The sequence below is a fragment of the Budorcas taxicolor genome, chromosome 2, assembly GCF_023091745.1.
Source record: "Budorcas taxicolor isolate Tak-1 chromosome 2, Takin1.1, whole genome shotgun sequence".
Lineage (NCBI taxonomy): Eukaryota > Metazoa > Chordata > Mammalia > Artiodactyla > Bovidae > Budorcas > Budorcas taxicolor.
The window spans coordinates 35346427-35369727 of NC_068911.1; the positions used below are offsets into that span (position 1 = coordinate 35346427).

General features: G+C 55.6%; 1 protein-coding gene across 2 annotated transcripts; it reads right to left on the minus strand.

Moving 5' to 3' along the window:
- Positions 1–3579: 3579 nt before the first annotated feature.
- Positions 3580–22599, minus strand: METTL22 (methyltransferase 22, Kin17 lysine). Of its 2 annotated transcripts, XM_052636428.1 has the most exons (12): positions 22532–22599; positions 19293–19376; positions 18063–18229; positions 16177–16521; positions 12633–12673; positions 12399–12543; positions 8596–8667; positions 7141–7194; positions 6445–6525; positions 6158–6260; positions 4849–5017; positions 3580–3690 (listed from the first exon to the last, which is right to left on the minus strand). In XM_052636428.1, the coding sequence occupies exons 3-12, from the start codon at positions 18166–18168 to the stop codon at positions 3613–3615; spliced, it is 1194 nt and encodes a 397-aa protein (XP_052492388.1). In that variant the 5' UTR covers positions 18169–18229; positions 19293–19376; positions 22532–22599; the 3' UTR covers positions 3580–3612. The 2 variants fall into 2 exon arrangements, with proteins under 2 accessions (XP_052492388.1, XP_052492389.1); XM_052636429.1 differs by lacking the exon at positions 6445–6525.
- Between the last annotated feature and the right edge of the window lie 702 nt (positions 22600–23301).

Sequence of the window (23301 nt, forward strand, 5' to 3'; positions counted from 1 at the left end):
TTTTTATTTTTTCACAATTTTAAATTTATTTTTAAAAATTTAATTTTTTTAATATTGAAAACATTTTGTATTGGGGTATAGCCAATTAACAATCAGGGAAGTCTTTTTGTGTATAGGAACCTTGGAAAAGGGTAAAATCTCAAAGGCTAGGCTTCTCAAACCTCTGTGTTCACAAATCGCCCGGGGTCTTGTCAATGCAGGTCTGACTCGGGTCTGGGCTGGGCTTGCTGCTACATGTCTAACAGGCTCCCAGGAGATGGCACTGCCAGGGATGAGGGGCGAGCACGGGCCTGCTGGGAGCCGGACTCTGCCACATGGTAGCAGTGTGGTGGTGGGCAAGTTGCTTAACCTCTCTGAACTTCAGATTTCTCACATTTAAAATAGGGATCCTTCTGTCTCTCAAGGTCTTGGTAAGACTTAAAGACGGTGCGTGTACATTTCCTTCCACTCCCTGTGGGAAGGGCTGAGACTCATTCTTCTGCGTCGCCTTCATGGCAGCTTCAACCGAGGCCCATTTTTCTTTCCTAAAGTAGCTGATGCTCTTCTTCCAGGCCACGGTTTCTCCACCTTGGCACCACTACCATTTTGGGGCTAGACTGTTCTTTGCTGCGGGGACTGTCCTGTGGTATGGGATGTTTAGCAGCCTCCTTGGCCGGGGGCACCCATCTCCCCACGGTGTGACAACCCAAAATGTTTCCAAACTTAGCCAAGTGCCCCTGGAAGCAAGAGCACCCACAAGTGAAAAACACCATCCTAAGCAACAATTTCTCTGAACAATTAATTCCATAAAATGCACTGAGCCCCTGCTTTGGGCCAGGGTCAGACAGTAGCAACGTATTGGTGTGTAAGACAAACAGGTCTCTGATTTCACGGAGACTTTTCCCCTTCAACAGCCTTAGTCTTCTTAACCATTAAATGGGTCGGTCTAACCAGGCTGCTGACTTTCTAGAGTAGAGTGGTTGGGAAAATGAAAGGAATCAAGACCTGAGAAGCCTGGCCCACTGTGTCAGGACAGAAATGGGACCTGTGCTTGGGGGGCAGTGACATGGGCGGGGGAGGCTGGGCTGGAGCTGGAAGGGCATTGGGATGGGGCCGTGCTCACCCGGGGCGGGGTGTGGACAGTGTGCAGGAGCGTCGAGGGGATGGGGGGAGAGGACCGCGGGGAGGGAAAGTGGGACTCAAACCGGAAAGCAGGAGAGAGGAGGGAGAGCGGGGTTGGGAGGAGCGGGGATGACAGGGTGAGGGGTGAGATGCAGCAGAGGCCCAGGGAAGCGGGTTAAAGACCACAGAGACAGGCACCTGCGCAGGTGACACACAGTGAGAGAAGGGGAGACCACAGAGACAGGCACCCGCGCAGGTGACACACAGTGGAGAGAAGAGACCACAGAGACAGGCACCTGCGCAGGTGACACACAGTGAGAGAAGAGGAGACCACAGAGACAGGCACCCACGCAGGTGACACACAGTGAGAGAAGAGGAGACCACAGAGACAGGCACCCGCGCAGGTGACACACAGTGAGAGAAGAGGAGACCACAGAGACAGGCACCCGCGCAGGTGACACACAGTGGAGAGAAGAGACCACAGAGACAGGCACCTGCGCAGGTGACACACAGTGGAGAGAAGAGACCACAGAGACAGGCACCCACGCAGGTGACACACAGTGAGAGAAGAGGAGACCACAGAGACAGGCACCCGCGCAGGTGACACACAGTGACAGAAGGGGAGACCACAGAGACAGGCACCCGTGCAGAGAAGAGACCACAGAGACAGGCACCCGCGCAGGTGACACACAGTGAGAGAAGGGGAGACCACAGAGACAGGCACCTGCGCAGGTGACACACAGTGAGAGAAGAGACCACAGAGACAGGCACCTGCGCAGGTGACACACAGTGAGAGAAGGGGAGACCACAGACAGGCACCCGCGCAGGTGACACACAGTGAGAGAAGGGGAGAGCACAGAGACAGGCACCCGCGCAGGTGACACACAGTGAGAGAAGAGGAGACCACACAGACAGGCACCTGCGCAGGTGACACACAGTGAGAGAAGAGGAGACCACAGAGATAGGCACCCACACAGGTGACACACAGTGGAGAGAAGAGACCACAGAGACAGGCACCCGCTAGGTGACACACAGTGAGAGAAGAGGAGACCACACAGACAGGCACCTGCGCAGGTGACACACAGTGAGAGAAGAGGAGACCACAGAGATAGGCACCCGCACAGGTGACACACAGTGGAGAGAAGAGACCGCAGAGACAGGCACCTGCACAGGTGACACACAGTGAGAGAAGGGGAGACCAGAGATAGGCACCCGCGCAGGTGACACACAGTGGAGAGAAGAGGAGACCACAGAGACAGGCACCCGCACAGGTGACACACAGTGAGAGAAGGGGAGACCACAGACAGGCACCCGCACAGGTGACACACAGTGAGAGAAGAGGAGACCACAGAGACAGGCACCCGCTAGGTGACACACAGTGAGAGAAGGGGAGACCACAGAGACAGGCACCCACACAGGTGACACACAGTGAGAGAAGAGGAGACCACAGAGACAGGCACCCGCTAGGTGACACACAGTGAGAGAAGGGGAGACCACAGAGACAGGCACCCGCACAGGTGACACACAGTGAGAGAAGAGGAGACCACAGAGACAGGCACCCGCACAGGTGACACACAGTGAGAGAAGAGGAGACCACAGAGACAGGCACCCGCGCAGGTGACACACAGTGAGAGGAGACCACAGAGACAGGCACCCACTAGGTGACACACAGTGAGAGAAGGGGAGACCACAGAGACAGGCACCCGCACAGGTGACACACAGTGAGAGAAGAGGAGACCACACAGACAGGCACCCGCGCAGGTGACACACAGTGAGAGAAGAGGAGACCACAGAGACAGGCACCCGCGCAGGTGACACACAGTGGAGAGAAGAGACCACAGAGACAGGCACCTGCACAGGTGACACACAGTGAGAGAAGGGGAGACCACAGAGACAGGCACCCGCGCAGGTGACACACAGTGAGAAGAGACGACCACAGAGACAGGCACCGACGCAGGTGACACACAGTGAGAGAAGGGGAGACCACAGAGACAGGCACCCACGCAGGTGACACACAGTGAGAGAAGGGGAGACCACAGAGACAGGCACCCGTGCAGGTGACACACAGTGAGAGAAGGGGAGACCACAGAGACAGGCACCCGCGCAGGTGACACACAGTGAGAGAAGGGGAGACCACAGAGACAGGCACCCGCGCAGGTGACACACAGTGAGAGAAGGGGAGACCACACAAACAGGCACCTGCGCAGGTGACACACAGTGAGAGAAGAGGAGACCACACAGACAGGCACCTGCGCAGGTGACACACAGTGGAGAGAAGGTGGGGGGCAGCCCAGGCTGAGGAAGGGAGACGCCCACGAGGCATATGGCTGTGCTGGCCCGGACCCTGGGCAGCCAGGCGCGGCTTTTACATCTGCTCCAATTTTGGTTATGAAGAGTTTAAACTGTATTGTGTCATAGAAGATCCATTTACCGTATTTTTTAAATGATAAAAAATCAATGATAAAATTCTCAAGCACATGACTTTGTGAGCTTTCAATTTTATTAGAAATGTCATGAGAATGGTTGAGAAGCTGTGTCTACAGACACGGTGGGGTCCGTTACTGGTTCCACAAAGATCTTCCAGAGTTCCTGCAGCAAATGGAGGGACGGATTCCCAGGTGAGCAAACGAGACTTTAGTTTCACAAAGGGCTGTAAATTGGCAAAAGAGAAGCCCCAACAAGATGCGAACACTGGGCAGCGTGGAAGCTACTGGAAGAGCAGGCGCCCCCTCTGACGGCTCTGGGCTCTTCCGTGGAGGAGCTGCATGCTGAGTCCTGACACGGATCTGAGAGGCTGAGGCTGCCCGTGGTCTAAGGGGCCAGGACGGCAGCAAGTCACACAGCTTCTGCTTCTGGGGGCAGTGCGCCCAGTGCTGTGCTTGCTGGGGGGACAGGCCGAGGGGGAGCCGAGCAGGACCCCTCCTCCTGGGAGCCAGGCCTGGTCTTCACAGGCCCAGAGAAAGGGCGGCTGCAGACGAGGGGCCAAGGGAATGAAAGCCCTTGGGACTTCTACGAATTCAGCTCCTGGGCATTTTAAGGGATTTTTACGGGGATTTTACACTTTCCAAATGTTCCCCCAGTGCTGATTTTAAAACCGTCATAGGAAGCAACGTGTCTGTAGGGTTAACCCAGGCTTCCCTGGGAAAGAATCTGCCTGCCATGCGGGAGACCTGGGTTTAATCGCTGGGTCAGGGAGATCTGCTGGAGAAGGGAGAGGCTGCCCACTCCAATATTCTCGCCTGGAGAATCCCAAGGACAGAGGAGCCTGGTGGGTTATAGTCCATGGGGTCACACAGAGTCGGACACGACTGAGGGACCAAGGACACCCAGCTGCCATTTCCCACGGGAACTCACCTTGCCCGGGCGGGGAGCCAGCCAGCACCTGGCCCTGTCATCAGGGTGACAGCTCAGAGGCCCCCTGAGAGGACCCCGCCTGCCACAGTTAGAAGGCCACACACTTTCACAGTGAAGAGTGGCCGTCAACTCTCGTCTTCAGCCCAGCCAAGCACCCCCTCCCCTGCCTGCCGGCTTCCCCTGGAGTCCGCACAGCTCACAGGGAAAGGATGTGCCCTAAAGCCGGGTGACCATTCACGCAGTGGGTCCTCGCCAGACCAGGAGGGCCCATGGCAGTGATCAGCCAGGAGAGCTCGGGCCGGGCCTGATCCGGATGCTGGCTCATCGCCTCCCGTGCCCACAACCCGCAGCCTCACCCAGAGCCGGCGGCCCGGCGCTGGCATGCGCACCTACCAGCTGCTGGATGCGCTCGTACACCAGGAGCTGCGGGAACGTGGCGTCCACCGGCTCCACCGCGAAGCGCAGGCGCCCGCCGGCCAGCCCCTCCAGACGCTGCAGCCACGCGCGGAAGTGGTCGTAGGCCTCGCATGTGACGTCCAGGTGCCTCAGTGTGAAGTTCAGCCTGTGCACAACCGGAGAGCGAGCCGTCACCCCCGGCGCTTTCGGTCCCTCCCGTCCCGCTGGACTTTAAGCGAGCGGGGCTGCGTGCTGAGCAGGAAGCCAGGGAGAAGGGTTAGTGACCACCTCCACTCACCCACGAAGGACGGGGCTCAGAGGGGAGGGGCAGGTGTCCACGTTCAAACCAAGTGATCGGGTCCACAAGGTGCCACAGGTCACGGGGACCAAGCAGGAGGGAAATCCTGGGCCTCATCGTGTAAAAGCTGCTGGAGCAGCCGTGCCCAACTGGATGGCTCTGCGCCTGGCTGCGACTGCTGCCACAGGGCCAGTTCTAGAAGCTGAACTACTGGGTCAGTCAGTCTGCTCGGTTTTGACTTCTGCTATCGATTCTAAACTGCCTTCAGGATAGCTGGGGGCTAGCTTATGAATTAGGAGAAGGCAATGGCACCCCACTCCAGTACTCTTGCCTGGAAAATCCCATGGACAGAGGAGCTTGGTGGGCTGCAGTCCATGGGGTCGCTAAGAGTTGGACACAACTGAGCAACTTCACTTTCTCGCACTGGAGAAGGAAATGGCAACCCACTCCAGTGTTCTTGCCTGGAGAATCCCAGGGATGGGGGAGCCTGGTGGGCTGCTGTCTATGGGGTCGCACAGAGTCGGACACAACTGAAGCGACTTAGCAGCAGCAGCAGCAGCAGCAGCAGCAGCAGCAGCAGCAGCAGCAGCTTATGAATTAGAGGAAAATGTGTGTAGCGGGCCCCATGCTGCATCCACTGTGAGGGTCACTCCCGCAACGGGAGCCCTAGCGTGTCAGGACGTCCCGGGGGAAACGCCTTGGAGGGGCTGTGAGTGCAGCCAGCGTGGACAGGGGCCCAGGGCAGACGGGCAGCGTCTCGGCGAGCGCAGCAGCCACGCATCCAGGCTCCCGGATGCCCAGTGCCTGGTCACGAGCTCCAGCCTGAGATCTCGGCACCCCCACTGTAGCTGTGTGATGGGGGTGGCAGAGCCCCTACACGCTGCTGAGTGGGGGGTCACACGAGGCTGTGCACGTCAGGGACAGCAGGCGCTAGATGAGAAAGGGATGAGGACAACACGGATGGATGGATCTGGGAGGCGAGGGTGGCCTGGCCCGCACGGAGCTTACCTCTTCTCCACCGAGAGGATGGCGGTGCAGGCATTCTTGAGCTTGTGGGCCAGTCGGGAAAGGGTTTTAAACACAGCATCAGTTAGGTCGTCATCGTAAAACACTGAGGGGAAGAAAACAGGCAAACGTCAGGGAGGAGGATCCCTAAGCGCATCCCAAGGACCCCTGGATGGAATCTGTATGGATGTGAACAGTTGCAGCTCAGAAGGGAAGCAGCAGGAGCGTGGTGGGACCACCCAAGGACCACCCCCCGAGGACCACGTGCGGTGAGGCAGAGGTGCCCTCACCTTCGGCCGCCAGCAGGATGGTGGTGTGGCCGTACAGGTGGGAGATGTCCTCCTTGGACCAGCTGAAGGGGACCTCGGGGTCTGTGAAAATGGAAGGACACTGTGGGCTCAGCTCTTGCTCTGTGGGCCACCAGTTCTCACCAAGATGGACTGAAGTAAGCTTTAGGAGAAGAAACCGGAGTGGGTGAGGCTGGGTGCAGTGGGCACTGCCGGGCAGCCCTGAATCCCAGCAGGAGGTTCTGCCGGGCCTGCCTCAGCCACGAGGGGCCTGACCTGCTGCCTTGGCCGGCAGCCTGAACAGAACAGGGGCTGCCCCTCCATCCATGGCACTCCTGGCCCCGTGGACTCGCTGTGTGACCCCGACTCCCGGAGGCAAATGGTCTCGGTCCCCAAGGTCACAGACTTGGGTTTGCACCCCGCCTGGCCGGTGCCTGTGATCCTGGGTAGGCACTGTACCTCACTGAGCACCCGTATTGACCCGTGACCCAGGGACTACAGGACAGATGGGACGGTGATGCTGTGAGTCCAAACGACAGAACGAGCGTGGGGTGCCTGGCATGCGGCAGCCAGGTGGGCAGCTGCTGCTCATCAGCCAGTGGACACAGGACCCTGCTGGCCAGTCAAGGCCACATGGCAGATGGCCTCGAGGCGGCGCGAGGAGCCACAAACGGGGGCCCGAGCGAGGAGGCCACGCACCTGTGCAGAGGTCGTCTCTCAGCCAGTCCAGCTCCTTGACCTTAACCACACCGCCTGCAAAACAAGCGCAAGTGGAATCCCCCAAACTCTGAGCACAGTTAGGGAAGATGAGCCTCACACCTCACCTCACGGTCCACCCGTCCCACTATTTTCCTTTGGTTATGCTGTGTGGCTTGCGGGATTTTGGTTTCCTGACTGAGGACTGAACTTGGGGCCCCAGCAGTGGAAGCGTGGAGTAGTAACCACTGGACCATCAGGGAAGTCCCCCACCCCACCCTTTTCACGTTAAGTGTCAGGCCTGGTGCTGGCCCAGGGAGCAGTCTCATGGGGCACGTCCGTCCCAGGAGACCGGCAGGCAGCAGACGCTGATATGAAAAGGACGTACCAGGTGCAAGGGAGGAGAGGGGCTCTCGTGTGGATGGGGTGTCAGGGAGGCCTTCCAGAAGGAGGTGTTTTATGCATGCTCCTCCCTTCCAGGCCTGCTCTGTCCTGGGTGCTCAGCAAACACGACACACAGGGTCCCCCACAGATGGGGCCCTGCCCTCAGAGGCGGGAGCTCTAGTGGAATGGCAGATCCCTATCAACTAGTCACACGGACAGATGTCCAAACACAATGGCTCAGGGTGAAAAGGGGAGTCTGTGAGGGGACTGTGACCTTGCTGGAGGCCTGAGCCCGATTAGGAACTGACAGGAGGCAGAGGGAAGGGAAACAGACAGGAGGAAAGAGCCAAACAAAGGCCCCGAGGGCACCAAGTCTCCAGCCAGGATGTCTGGAGTGGAGGTAGGGTAGGGACTGCCAGTGGGCAGGGACCAGACCCCACAGACGAGTAAAGGAGCCGCGTCTCTGCTCCAAGAACGACGGGCAATCTCTGAAGGGTCTGAAGCCTGTAGGACCGGCTGACCCTGTCCGAGTCTGGGAAATCCCCCCGGCTATGTGAGGGAGGGGTGTGCCTCCATCAGCAGCTTCTTCTTTCGGGTGGTCAGGCCTATGGGGCAGGGGGGCACCCCAGGCAGAAGGAAGGGCATGTGAGGTGAGTCTGTGGCTCACTGGGTGGAGGGCTGGACGGTGCGGCTGTCAGGAGAGGGGGCAGGAGTCGGCTGGGCCAGAGCAGGGAGTCTGGAGCCAGAGAAGGAGCTCAGACTTTGCCCCTGGAAGATGCTCAGCGGGGAGGGAAGCGGTCAGACAAGGAGCTGGGGAGCCCCGGCGGGGGCCTCGTGGCCTGCGGGGAGGAGAGGGCAGAGGCGGGCCGCAGCAGAGGCGTGGGCAGAGTGGAGGAAGGACAGAGCCACGGCGCACCTGCAGGGACACGAGGCCAGGACCTCCACTCCCTCCACTGTCTGGAGCGTCCACGGGTGTGGGCAGAACCCCGCCTCCCGGTGCCCCAGTTCTGGGTGTCTGCCCCACCTGCCAGACAGAGGAGCCCCTCTCCCGGGCGGGGACCCATCAGGCCTCACCTCCAGAGGCGAGCAGGTGGCTGTTGAGGGTGATGTTTCGCTGGCACATGGCCAAGAGGTCTGCACCGACATCTGGGGAGACAGAGGGCAGCCATAAGCGCCGGCCGCGACGGCCCTTCACCTCCGTGCTCTGGCCGGCAGAGAGCTCCTGTCCACCACCCGGTGGCAGAGACATGCAAAACAGAAACCAACGTTCCTCCCGTGTGTTTTATGCCAGAATGAAGTATGTTCACCTTAAGGCTCCTTCTTATGATCTCTTCCTTAGAGAAGATTGTCCTTGTGGGGCAGACTCTGTACTCCAGAGAGGAGAAATGAGAGCTTCCAGCATCTTCAGAGCTCATGAAACACACACACGCTCCCCAAGTCTACCCTTGATCTAACGACCCTGAGCTGGTGTCACGGTCCCTCATCACAGACGAAGTGGCTGGGGCAGAGTCGTGGTTGGGTGGAGCCATGGCTGGGAGTAGAACCCAAGTATCTCTAGAGCATGGGCTCAGTAGCTGTGGTGCCCGGGGCTTAACCTGCTCTGCGGCATGTGGGATCTTCCCGGACCAGGGATTGAACCTGTGTCTCCTGCATTGGCAGGATCCTTAGCGTATCCTTAGACCATCAGGAAAGCCTGAACCCAAGCGTCTCTGACTCCAAATCAAGGCTCGCTCTTTCATGCCCCGGAAGACAGATGAGCCAGGAGGGCATCTGGATGTGACTGGTGGGGACACAGCAGAGTCAGTGGGCTGACGGCCACGCCCCAGGGCCCAACTCACTGTCGCCACCATTGCATCTCCCCACCCACCTGCTGCTCTGACCAGGCAGGGCTTCCCGCCACTTGAGCAGTGAGCCCTGGAAGGGGGCCAGGGCAGTGCTTTGCCAAAATTAACCTTCAGTCAGGAGAGTGAGCATGTGGAGGGCACCGGAAGCCTTGTGACTGTTTTTCCTGGGCTCCCTGCAGCCATAGAGCACCCCTCGCTGTCCCCCGTCCCAGACCTCCCTGGGCCTGGACCACTGTCTCACCCCAGGGACCATGCGGGGCCTGGGGGTGGTGGGGGTGTGGGAAGCCCTGTCCCTGCTTCCGGGGCTCTAGGAGCAGAGAACACTGAGGGATGTGCCTGGCAGCACGGGACTGGGTCAGCACTTTTTACGCCTTTACGGTACTTCTGTCAGAACATCTCGTGTGGGATTCTAACATGCCAAGCAGATTCGAGAAGAGCAGTGCTGGCTGAGTGGGGGAGGGAGACCCAGAGCCCTGGGGCTGCCTCCACCCTCCACCCCTCGGTCGGCCCCGAGGGGGCTCCCCGGGTGACTGTGGGCCAGCCACCTGACCTCAGCACCTCCCGCTTGGAAAGGGGATGGTGACAGGCTGCCTGGGGTCGCTGTGAGCTTGCAGGTGCTGGCGCTCACGAAAAGGCCTTACTAACTGTAATATGCTGCCTGCATGCATACCCTCTCAAGGGGAAGATAATCACTAAGAGATGAGATGCCGCTGTCAGGCTCCAGGTGTGAGCACAGCCCTTGGGCGCTGCTTGGTGGCTTGACTCTGTGAAATTCACCGGCCATTTATACCCAATTGCCAAGGAGCCACAGAGGGGCCTCACTGCAGACTCCTGACCAGTGGCTGACGCAGGGTATCTGAGCAGGCCACCTGCCTCCCAGGCTTCCCCTTTCTCAGCTCAGATGCAAAAGATGGGCGCCACAGAAACATAAACTAAAACTCTGATGAAATGCAAAGCACGTCAGCAGACACTACTTTCTGTCTAGCGGCTACTAAAGATTTAAAAAATAGTAACATTAATAATAATAGCCTGCTGAGACCCTACTTTCTTATAAACTGGTAGACTGTCCCTGAGAAAGCATGCTGGCCAAGTCTGGAGCGTAGCTGGTAGTACTGCCCTGGGTCAGTTTGTGGGTGTGATCCCTGATGTTATCATGGTGGGAGTTGGGCAGAGGGTGCATGGCACTTTCTGTACTGTTCTAGCAACTTCTGTGTGAATCTAACATTATTTCAAAATAGAACTTTTAAAAAGCAATCATTAAGTACATTAAGTACAGGCTTCCCTGGTGGCTCAGACGGTAAAGAATCTGCTTGCAATGCAAGAGACCTAGGTTTGATCCCTGGGTTGGGAAGATCCCCTGGAAGAGGGCACGGCAACCCACTCCAGTATTCTTGTCTAGAGAATTCCATGGACAGAGAAGCCTGGTAGGCTATAGTCCATGGGGTGGCAGAGTCAGACACGACTGAGTGACTAACACACTTACATCAAAGCTTAAGAAAGGTCCCACTCACTCCCAGGAATCTGCTTTAAGGATTATCAACCGAAGATGCAAAAAGGTATTGGTTGCAGTACAAAGGAAAAGCAAAAAAAACCCACCAACAACAACCATACCAAATGAAAACAACCAAATGTCTAGCAATAGGAGAATGGTTAAAAAAAAAGAAAAGGGATGAAATACAGCTTGATCATTAAAAGTTAATTCTTAAAAATTAATTTATTTTAATTGGAGGCTAATTTCTTTTCAATATTGTAGTGGTTTTGGCCATATACTGACATGAATCAGCCATTAAAAGTTATTTATAAATAACTTTTAATGACAACGGAAAATGTGCTTTCTATTTTCTGACATTTTTGACAGGATAAGGCACTGAATATATATAGTTTGATCTAAGTTATTTGGGAACATGTACACACAAAGGAAAAGACCGTAACAAATAATTTACACAGTTAAAAAATAGACTCCGGAAAAAAAAAAAAAAAAAAGACTCCGAAGCCTCCCACGTACAGCGACTTCATCTGCTTCATTCACCCCAGGTTTCCCATGTCTGGCATGCAGTGACCTGCACACTGTTGACACTATCTGGGGACTGTGAAATTATGCTGAAATTTATTTGCTGTTCTACAAATTTTCCACAGAGAGTAGGCAAGATTTCCATAATCAGGAAAAATAAAATAATAAACTGTCTTTAAGCCTGTGGTGTTGCAGGAGACTTGAGAGTCCCTTGGACTGCAAGGAGATCCAACCAGTCCATCCTAAAGGAGATCAGTCCTGAGTGTTCATTGGAAGGACTGATGCTAAAGCTGAAACTCCAATACTTTGGCCACCTGGTGCAAAGAGCTGACTCATTTGAAAAGACCCTGATGCTGGGAAAGATTGAGGGCAGGAGGAGAAGGGGACGACAGAGGATGAGATGGCTGGATGGCATCACCGACTCGATAGACATGAGTTTGAGTGAACTCCGGGAGTTGGTGATGGACAGGGAGGCCTGGTGTGCTATGGTTCATGGGGTCTCAAAGAGTCAGACACGACTGAGCGACTGAACTGAAGCCTTATATTAAGTCACTTCAGTCATGTCCAACTCTGCAACTGTAGCCCACCAGGTTCCTCTGTCCATGGGGATTCTCTAGGCAAGAATACTGGAGTGGGTTCCCAGTCTCTCCTCCAGGGGATCTTCCCGACTCCGGGACTGAACCTGTGTCTCTCATGTCTCTTGTGTTGGCAGGTGGGTTCTTTACCACTAGTGCTATCTGGGAAACCCATCTTTAAGCCTTATTAGAGGCACATTCTTCCTGATTTCCTGAGATGTTTACTCTCTTGAGGGGGTGTGAGCACAGGTACCAGTCAAGCTGCTGGTCCTGCACCCTAGGATTGCTGGGAAAACAGCGGAGGGTGGAGAAAACCAGCCAAGGAGGAGGGCTGAATCAAGAGCTTCCAAGGTCAGATTCCCAGTCTCCCTCCCTCCGTTTTTTATCCAGTCAGCACACCCTTTGTGAAGAGAATGCTCTCCCCAGCCTGGGATGGCAGGGCATTACCTGTACAGTACACGGTCTGCGCCATGGTGGCTGCGATGATGCTGGCCAGCCCGGTGCCCGCCCCAAGCTCCAACACGGTGCGACCCTGGAAGAGGTCTCGCTGGAACAGGATGTAGTCTGCCAGGAGCAGGGCACCCCGCCATACCTGGAGGGGAGAGGGGGCAGGAACGGCGGGTGACCGGAGGCAATCAAGAGACCCTGCAGGGCCACGGGGAGTGGACGGGACCTACCCACCTGCTTGCCAACATCCTCCAGGGGGGTGGCCATGGTGTGCTCTGGAGGGGGCGGAAACCAAGAGAGAAAGGGCCACCATGAAAACAGGGATAGACAGAACACAGATGGGGTGTGGGGGAGGTGGCCGACACGGTGGGACGGGGGCTGGAGGCGGGCGTTCTAAACAGCAGCAGAAACACAGGCCACGTGGCCCTCCGCCAGCCTCCAGGATGAGCATTCCTCTCCTTCAGATCACTGAAGCCTGCACACACCAGTCACAAGAGGACTTGGCCCGACTTAACCACGAACACATACCCCACATCCCACTCGAAGTAGCTCAAACACAGAACACAATCTAGTGCCGGTTGCTGGGGTCAGGATGGAGCACAGAACTACGAGATCAAGGAGAAAGAGTGACGGCAAACATTCTTCCTGTTAGAGGAGAGCCGGCCCTTGCGTCTTGAAGCGAGATGGTGACGGCCAGCAAATCAAATGCCAGGACACACGCACAGCAGGGCAGCTTGACCCCCACCAAACCAGGAGCAGGGAGCAAGCGTGGGAGAAGAGACAGCGAAGCTGAAGGGGTGCGCGCGCGTCTGAGAGTGTGTGTGTGTGAGAAGGGGCCTTCCCGGGGGGCTCTCTTCTCCAGCTGCCTTGGACCTTCAGTCCCAAGACCCCACCCACCTCCTCCCAGTCTCTGTGGCCCCTGCACGGCCCCTGGCCCACTGTCCCTGCTGTGACTCAGGTCCCCCTGCAGAGGGGCCTCATCCCATCTTTCTTTGCCTCCTTCCAGTCTGCCTGGCCAAGCCAGGGGCACCCTTCCATGGGGGTCTTGGTAGTCTGAGCCTGGTCTTTTCTCCCAGAGGTCCCGTGGACTGAAGTTTTGCCTCGGGCTGCATTTAAGGGGTGCCTGGCTTCCCATTAGCGACTGAGCTCACAGACCTGAGGGTAACCCAGGCTCGGTCACGGATCTGGCTGGTGGCATGAGTCACCGACCTTCTCAGGACCAGAGCCATGGTTTGCTCCTTCACAAGATGCAGAAATAATGTCACCTCATTCGTGGGCTCAAAGGCCTCCCTAACCAGGGTCAAGGGTGGGGAGCTCCTGATTCACGGGAAAGCCAGTTTATACTTAAACAATCCCAGTGGCCTCATGAAAGCATAAAAGCCCAGCCCAAGGGACTTTTCATGCGTACTCAGTCGCTCAGTTGTGTCCAAATCTTTGTGACCCCATGGACTGCTGCCCGCCAAGCTCCTTTGTCCAGGGGATTTTCCAGGTAAGAATAGTGAAATGGGTTGCCATTTCCTCCTCCAGGGCATCTTCCTGACCCAGGGATCAAACCCGAGTCTCCTGCATTGGCAGGCAGATTCTTTACCACTGAGCCACCTGGGAAGTCCCATGAGAAACCACAGGGTTAGCAAAGGGGGTGAGGCAAATAGTCTCAGTGTCTGAGAGGTGCCCGGCCGGCAGGACAGTCTCCAGACCTGTGGGAACCCAGACTCTCCTCCTCAGCTATCTCCCTCCTCCGCACTCAGATTGATCCTCAGGAATGAAACCTGATGGCAGCTCATGTTTATTGAGCACCAGGCACTGTGCTAAGAGCTCTATGTGGGTCAGCTCCCTCTGTTCCTTACAACCAGGGGAGATTATACCCATTTCACAGAAGAGGAACCTGAACTCTGATGTTAAAGTACTTGCCTGAGTCACAGGCCAGTGGAAAAGGCAAGTGACTTGAGATCCAACAGCCCAAGTTCCAGCCCTGCCTCTTCTGCTTTCTCTTTGGGTTCCAGTTCTTTATCTATAAAGTGGGGGAAATGCTCATAATTTACTTGGAACCTTGTGTCTGTGAATTCCTAGCTGGTCCACAAGTAATGTGAGATTTTTGACAACAGAACTTTCCAATGTTCTGATCCCACGACATGGGTAGGGAACATGGGCGGTGGTGCTGGATACAACTGGTCTGAGTCAAGGCTCTGCTGCTGACTAGCTGTGTGACCTGGGCAAGTTCCCTCCTCTGTGAAATGGGAATACTCATCCCTTGGACTTCCCTGGTGGCTCAGAAGGTAAAGCATCTGCCTACAATGCGGGAGACCCAGGTTCGATCCCTGGGTTGGGAAGATCCTCTGGAGAAGGAAATGGCAACCCATTCCAGTACTCTTGCCTGGAAAATCTCATGGACGGAGGAGCGTTGTAGGCTACAGTCCATAGGGTTGCAGAGTCGGACACGACTGAGCGACTTCACTTTCATCCCTGGGAAGGCCACAGGGACTAGAGACAACCCACAGAAGACAGAGAAGGGTCCCCACCGGGGATCCAGACCCAGCTGGCCAGAGACCTGCAGGCGCTTGGTCACTGTCCGCTGGGCTGCTGACCGGGCTGCCATCAGAGTGGCTGTTCTACTAGGGTTTTTGAGAGAGTTCAGTGGACCCCAAGCCCCCGACCTGGGCCAGTATCGAGGGAGGCCTTTACCTGGGACCCCAGGCACCACCTGGACTCCGGATCTCAATGAACAGATTCAAATCAGAGCTCCTCCCCGCAGACGAGCAGGGCTGGGGTGGCCGGAGCCCTGCCTGTGGAGACAGTCCACATGGGTTCAGAATCTCCCTTACTGGCCCCATACTGCAGGGCCTCGAGCCTGTTACCTCCTCATTTGAACCACGCCCTAGAGGGGCTGTGAAGACCACGTGAGGTGATTCATCAAAACACAACAGGTGCCTCATCACTACCGGCTTACTTCCTGTCCTGGCCGCTTTCCACTCTTGACATTTCCAGAGATCAAAATCCCTGCTCCGCCAACGCCCTCTGCCCTGACCCCGGGCAGGTATGGACGCTCTGGGCCCTGCCTGAGGGCCTGCTGAGACCCCCTTCCGCCCTGCCTCTCCTGCCGCTGGGTCTGCACCGTCCCCCCAGCTTCTAGCTCCCACTCCCATGGCCATCTGATCGGCCCACCCGCTCCTCCAGGTTGACTATGGACCTACTTCCCTCTTCGTCTTCCTCTGCCCCGATCCGGCTCTGCAATCTGCCAGGTCTCCTTGGTGCCCGCCCCCACTGGCCCAGTCATCCACCGATAACCCCGACCCACAGCCGGGCAGCTGCATGGGCTCAGAATGTTGATGCAGGTGGCAGCGGCGGCAGCAGGCTTCTGGAACAACTGACTGCCTAGCTGGGACTCGGACTACGACAACCGGGAACTTGTCAGCCAGGGAAGCAGGGCAGGGGCAGGCCCTCCGGGATGGCGGTTCGCTTGAGCAGAGGCGTGCAGGTGAGGAAGCGCAAGGAAAGTGAGAGGGTGGGCGGTGGTGGGAACTGAGGCTGGGGAGGTGGGCAGAGCTAAGCTGAGCACACGGACTGTGTCCTGAGGGCAATGGGAGCCACTGAGGAGGCTCGGGTAGGAGGGGGATCAGACCACCTTTTGGCGCGCTCCCCGGCGGGCTCCAGTGTCCGCGCTCGGGTCCCGCTGACCCGGCCCGCCCTGTGATGCCTGGACTGGCCTGCGCTCAGGGGGCTGTGTGCCCTGACACACTGTGGCGCTGCCCTGGCGGCAGGTGAGCGGCCCTTTATTTACCTATTTTGATGACATTGTAGGGGCTGCTCTCTGGGGCTTCGTCTCCCAGGACGTCATCTTCCTCCTGTGTTAGAATCGTGGGATGTACCTTGTCTCTCGGAGGCCCCGGTGGCTTGGAGGCGGAGGCAGCCCGGGGTCTTCTCACGACGTCCAAGTCCCCATCCTCGTCCAGCTGAGCCTCCAATCCCTCTGGGGTGATGGTGCCGGCCCCCGCCTGGAGGGAGGCCCCCATGCGGCTGCAGACAGCGCCAGCGGGAGGGGTCCCCTCTGTGTGGTCACCACCCTTGGCCCCTGAGTCAGTCTGAGAGTCTCGGTCCCACAGAAGCTTGAACTGGGACAGGAAGACTGAAAGCAAAACACACAAGTTGAGTATTTCTACACTGTCTCCTTTTGTATTTCCTTTCCTCAATTTCCATCTGGAAAGAGTTTTAAAGGCTGGGCGGGGGGAGAGGGGAGGAGACAAATAAGGTCCTACTGCACAGCAGAGGGAACTCTGTTCACGCCAGGTGGGGACGTCGTGACGGCAGCAGAGAAGGCCCGTGTGACTCGGCCATGAAGCTGTGGCCTTCAGAGCAGCCGCGCTCTGCCTACGCTGCAGGCACTCAGCTCACGTGCTCTCACTGACGCGGCACAGCGGCCGTGAACACAACAGTGGTGCTCCATCTTACAGACGAGGAAACTGAGGCTCAGAGGTTACGTGAGCCGACCACAGTCACATAGCTGTGGGTATGGCTGAGGCAGGATCCAAATGCAGTCTCCCCGACCCCTGGGCTACTGGCCTCCTTGCTGTACCGTCCTGCCTTGAGGTCTGCAGGCTGGGACATGGATGCCAGGCCCTCACCACCTGGGGCCCACAGAGTCACTGGGACAGGTTTTGGTAAGAGTACGGTGCCAGGCTGGAGGGAGGAGGTGTCAGGACTTGAGTGGGCAGTCCTGGGCCAGAGTCCTCCCCACCTCTGCTGTCTGACCTCCCGGGGCAAGTAGCTCATCTGTCCCGAGCCAGTTTCCTGAATCCTGGAATCCAAACGGGGACACGAGGGAAAGGGAGAGTGACCAATTGTGACAGAGCAATAAGCAAACACAGGGTGACAGGAGCTGTGGAGGGTGGCCAGGGAGGTCCCGGGAGGGGGAATGTTCTGGGTAGAGGGAAGAGCAGGCGCAAAAGTGCTCAGAGAGGAAGGTGTGTGCCTGCTGTGAGGGACAGAAGGACCTGGAAGTGGCTGCTGGGCATTTATGGCGGGAGAGAGAGGTGTGGGCACTTGGGCAGGGGCCGGGCTGGGCCTCAAAGGCCAAGGTAAGGACTCTGGTTTCATTCTGAGAGCACGGGAAGCCACCGGAGGGTCTGAATCTGGGCGGTGGTGTGATCTGCATTTTTCAAAAGATCCCCTGGGGCACTTACTTGGTGATCCAGTGGCTAAGATTCTGCACTCTGAGTGCAGAGGGTCCCAGTTTGATCCCTGGTCAGGGAACTAGATCCCACATGTGGCAAAGAAGAGCAAAGAACCTGTGTGCTGCAACTTAGACCTGGGGCAGCCAAATAATTAAATAAAAGTAAATATTAAAAAGAAAGGAAGAAAAGATCCCTTGGGCTAGAGGAGTGGGGGAGGGTGTGTGGGAAGAAAACCAGGGAGCCCTGGTGGGCGGCGCCAGCCTGGTAGAGGGCCAGCTCTCCCCGACTGGTCCGTGGGCTCCGAAGGGCAGAGTTCTGCCCATTCCTTCCACTGTCCCAGCATTGCATTAGGCCTGGCACACGGCAGGTGCTCGGGAAAGCTCAGGGGCTTGCTCCGTGAGACAGGGGCTCCTAAGAAGTGGTGCGAGGGTAAGTCAGACAAGCCAGTCCCCCCGTCCTTTCTGTGAGGACGCAGGAAACACAGTGGGCTCCTTACCCGGCTGCCCCATGCCGTTTAGCCGCACCATGAGGTGCCTCTGGTTCGGGGTGTACAGGTGGACGTCTGACAGCACAGTGTCGCTTCTGAAGGTGATCTCGTCCATGGCCGGCGTGGGAGCCGGTGACCATGGGCCTGGGCTCCACAGTGACCATGGACAGCAGCACCTGAGGGGCGAGAGCAAGTCCTTAAACAGCAGCTCCTGGGGTCGGGGGGAGCGGTGTGAACGACCCACCCTGGGGGCAGAGCGCTCCCAGTCACCCTGCAAGAAAGGCTTCCCTTTCGAGTCCTCTCATAATCCTGCAGTAGAAAGTCTCAGAGCCCTGGCAAGATAATACACAGAACTGTCACTCTGTTTTGCACTGTGCTGACTTTCATAGTAACCTTTTATTTATGGCAAGGGATCCACATTTCCATTTATACTGAAAACAGTTTTCCTACCCTTTCTATTTTTCCCAATCTTTTCATTATGAAGAATTTCAAATACTACCAAGTTGAGGGCACAGTGTAATAAACAGCCATATATCCACTGCTTAGATTCAGTGATCATTCACACTGTCATATGTGATCAATCAATCTATCTAGGTTTTTTTTTTTCTCCCCTGAACTGAGCACCTTCCAGACATCATGACATTTTAATTCTAAATAATTCTTCAGCATGTCTGTCTCATAAGAACATGCTCCTACATAACCAAAATACCATTAGCAGACCTAAGATAACTAAGAATTCCTTTATATCATTTAAAACCCAGTTCACGGTCGGTTTTCTCCATTAATCAACTGTCTCTGGCAGCTAGTTTTTCCTAAAGCAGTATTTAATCACAATTTACACATCACATTTAGTAGTTTTTCCCTATAATCTTTTTTCTTCCTAGAAATTGACGCCAGCTGCCAACATATCATTTGTTTTAAAATTTTCTTTTTAAACTTTAAAAATAGTTAGTGGATTTAAAGCAAAATCAACTAAAGGTATCATTGTACAGGTGATATATAGGTTTTGAAAAATTATGAAGGTGACCCAGCAGTAACTAAAATTTGGAAACTCATGCTGGAGGCAAAGTGGTTAAAAATAGGAAGGCTTGGACTATGGAAGGCAGTTTGGAGACTCCTTAAAAAACTAGGAATTAAACCACCACATGACCTTGCAATCCCACCCCGAGACATACACCCTGAGGAAACCAAAACTGAAAAGGACACATGCACCCCAACGTTCACTGCAACACTACTTACAGTAGCTAGAGCAGGGAAGCAACCCAGATGGCCAGCGACAGATGAACGGACAGAGAAGCTGTGGTACACAGAGCCAATGGAATACTACTCAGCCATAAAAGTAAACACATCTGAGTCAGTTCTAATGAGGTGGATGAACCTAGAGCCTATTATACAAAGTAAGTCAGAAAAACAATATTATAGACTAATGCATATATATGGTGGAGAAGGAAATGGCAACCCACTCCAGTATTCTTGCCTGGAAAATCCCATGGATGGAAGAGCCTGGTAGGCTACAGTCCATGGGGTCGCAGAGAGTCCGGGCACGACTGAAAGATGGTACTGATGAAATTATTTGCAGGGCAGCAATGGAGACATAGAGAACAGACTTATGGACACGGTGGCAGGGAGGGGGTGGGCGTGGGGGGGTAGGGGAGGGAGGAAAGGGTGATATTACCATATGTAAAATAGATAGCCAGTGGAATTTGCTGTATGACTCAGGGAACTCAAACTGGGGCTCTGTAACAACCTAGAGGGGTGGGGTGGGGAGGGAGCGTCAAGAGGGAGGGGACATAAATATATCTGTGGCTTATTCATGCTGATGTTTGGCAGAAACCAACATACACACACAAAAGTAAACTTTTCTAAAACGTGGGAAAAACAAAAAAAAACAGAAAGGTTTGAGACTTCCCTGGCAGTCCAGAGGTTAAGACTCTGCACTTCTAATGCAGGGGGTGAGTTTGATCCCTGGTCAGGGAGCTAAGATCCCACATGCCATTAGGCATGGCCAAAAAAAAAAAAAAAAAAAAAGGAAACAAAAACAGGAAGGCTCTTCCTCCATCCAAATGTTCCATCTCATCAAAAACCATCAAACAGCAGCAGCATGTGGACAGAGCCTAGGGCTGTGATGCTGGGCAGAGCGGGTGCTAAATCTGGTCTCCAACCTCATGGGTGACCCTGAGAAAATTACTTCACCTCTCTGGACCAGTTTCTTCAGCTATATTCTCAGCTTGCAGGGTTGGGGGGCAGCAGGATGTGGAGGCTGTGGGTCAAGCACTGAGCAGAGTCCTTGGTGCACAGCAACTGTTAATAAACCCCACAATTTTCTTGTCATGGGGTTGGTTTCAGGTGTTTGTGACACAAACTTGCCACAACCCCTGACCCCCATCTGACCGCCCTCCCCGACATATCTGGGTAGATGTGTGCACTAGCGATGTGCCCCACAAATGTCATGAAACCTCTTGAGCCTCCATTTCTTCAACTGGAAAATGGGATCGTCATAAGCCACAGTCTATAATCTGAGTCCACATAACTGGAGTTCCTACATTTAAGCACTTGCCACGGGCAAGCAAAAGCACCAACACAAACGTTTTCTATAAGAGTCACTTCACGCTGGCCTTTCTATCTGACGCGATAAGCCAGCACAAAGTAAGTGGGTTGTGAGGTGAATCTGATAAACGGATGCAAGATTTCATGGTGTCAATGAAAGTGATGGAGGAGAAATGCTGGGGGGGTGGGTGGGAGGGGAGGGTTGCTGCCTCACAGGCAAAAGACCTCAAACAATGAGGACCTGAAAAATTAGGATGGATCCACAAAGAGGATCCAGTCTAAACACAGTGTAGGCCAACCATGCGTTTTAAAGGCATATTTGGCTCCCTGAGGACTGAAAGATGTATTGGTGTATACACTGCAGTTATACACCAATACTTTTAAATATAGACAAAAAAATAGGCTCCCTTCTTAGTCTGCAGTTGAAATTTCTCCCGTCCAAGTGCCAAACAGGCCCGACCCTGCTTAGCTTCTGAGATCAGATGAGATCGGGCGCGTTCAGGTGGTATGATCTAGACTCTTTGAAATTTCTATTTTGAAATCCAACGTGCCCCAGCCTTCTAGGAAACACTCTACAATGGAGTACTAGGTAAAGGGGATTCCCTTTAAGGGGCTTTTCCTAGAACCAGATTTCTGGGAATTCCGTCTCAGGGTCTACGTGAGCATTAAATGAGACAATGATCACTTTCAGGGTTCAATACATAGTAAGTGCTCAACTTCCCCTGTGCCTCAGCTGGTAAAGAAATTGCCTGCCAGTGCAGGAGAGAGAAGAGAAGAGGGTTTGATCGCTGGGTCGGGAAGATCCCCTGGAGAAGGGAATGGCTACCCACTCCAGTATTCTTGCCTGGAGAAATCTATGGACAGAGGAACCTGGTGGGGCTACAGTCCACGGGGTTGCAAAGAGTCAGACACGACTGAGTGACTCACACTTTCACTTTCATCACTGTAGCATTGATAAGAGTAATTATTAAAGGATGTGCTGGAAGATGGGAAAAGGCAATAATCAGTTTCTCTACTTAGGAACAGCTGACTCACGGTCGGTCTGGGAATTCTGAGGCTGGATGGGCTTCAGTCCCCTCTCCTGACTGGGGAGGAGGGAAAGGACACCCCAAATGCAGATGGGACCTCCGCCCCCTCCTTCGTGCTGCAGATTCATCTCACAGGAGTTGCTGACAAGTGTCTTTGGTTCTGCTAGGCTATGGGGGCCTGACGCCGACGCTGTCATCCTAACCCTGCCAGGGCTGCCCGCTAAAAGCAGTTTGCCGGGATCTAGGGGGTTGAATCACCTGCCTGCCTCCCAGGCTCTCTCTCTGCCAGGTGTCACAGGGTTATCAATGACCGGGCTGCTGCTGCGTCGCTTCAGTCGTGTCCGACTCTGTGCGACCCCAGAGACAGCAGCCCACCAGGCTCCGCCGTCCCTGGGATTCTCCAGGCAAGAACACTGGAGTGGGTTGCCATTTCCTTCTCCAATGCATGAAAGTGAAAAGTCAAAGTGAAATCGCCGGGAACTGGGCGCAATTCCGGAGCCGAGACCCAGGGCTGGGGACCTGAGACTTGGCCCCGGCCACGGCGCGGGTCAGAGTCGGGGGCTCCAGGGTCCTCGGTCCTTAGGACTCTTCATTCCCTCTGTCATGCTGCTTCCGAGGACTCCAGCCGGCGGGCTACGCATGCCCTGTCAATCAGGAGTCACAGCTCCAGCATCGTCGTCCCTTCCTAATCCAAAACCCAGGGGCTGCTTGGACCCCAGACGGAAACCCATAGGCAGGCATGGGCTCCACCCCCCGCCCCCCGACATGCGCGCTTATGGAAACTGAGGCTGACCCGGGACCCAGGCTTCAAGTCCGTGGGGAAGCCCGCGCTTCGAGGCCAGGTTCGGTGCCAAGAGGTCCCCTGCATCCTTCCCCGTGCCGCCGCTCCTCCAAAGGGCTTACCCGCCGCCGGCCGCAGCTCGAAGTCACACCCGAGCCTCTCACCACGGCGCTCAGGCGGCCGCCATGGCGGGGCGGCCTGCGCAGGCGCGGCCCCACCCCCGCGCACCCGTCTTCCTTGCGTCGCTTCGTGGCCACGCCCACCTGCCGAATCGCGCGTGCACGCCAGCGTTGCCGTCAGGGGCAGCCCGGAAGAAGCTCGTTTCTCACCTGCGCAGGTTTGCTCTCACCTGCCCAGGTTTGGCGGGAGTGGCTTTCTTGGGTGGGATGGACCTGCGAGTGCGGGAGCCGTTACATAACTCGCTCTAGGTCACCCAGCTAAGTGGCGAGGCTGGGATTCGAACCGGGTAATACGGCTCTAGAGCCTGCGCTGTGCTAGGTATTCGTTAATTATTGTTATCCTTGCTGTTCAGTTCAGTTCAGTCGCTCAGTCGTGTCCGACTCTTTGCGACCCCACGGACTGAAGCACCCCAGGTCTCCCTGCTGCTGCTGCTAAGTCACTTCAGTCGTGTCCGACTCTGTGCGACCCCATAGACGGCAGCCCACCAGGCTCCGCCGTCCCTGGGATTCTCCAGGCAAGAACACTGGAGTGGGTTGCCATTTCCTTCTCCAATGCATTAAAGTGAAAAGTGAAAGTGAAGTCGCTCAGTCGTGCCCGACTCTTTGCGACCCCATGGACTGCAGCACCCCAGGTCTCCCTATCCATCACCAACTCACGGAGTTTACTCAAACTCATGTCTGTTGAGTCGGTGATGCCATCCAACCATCTCATC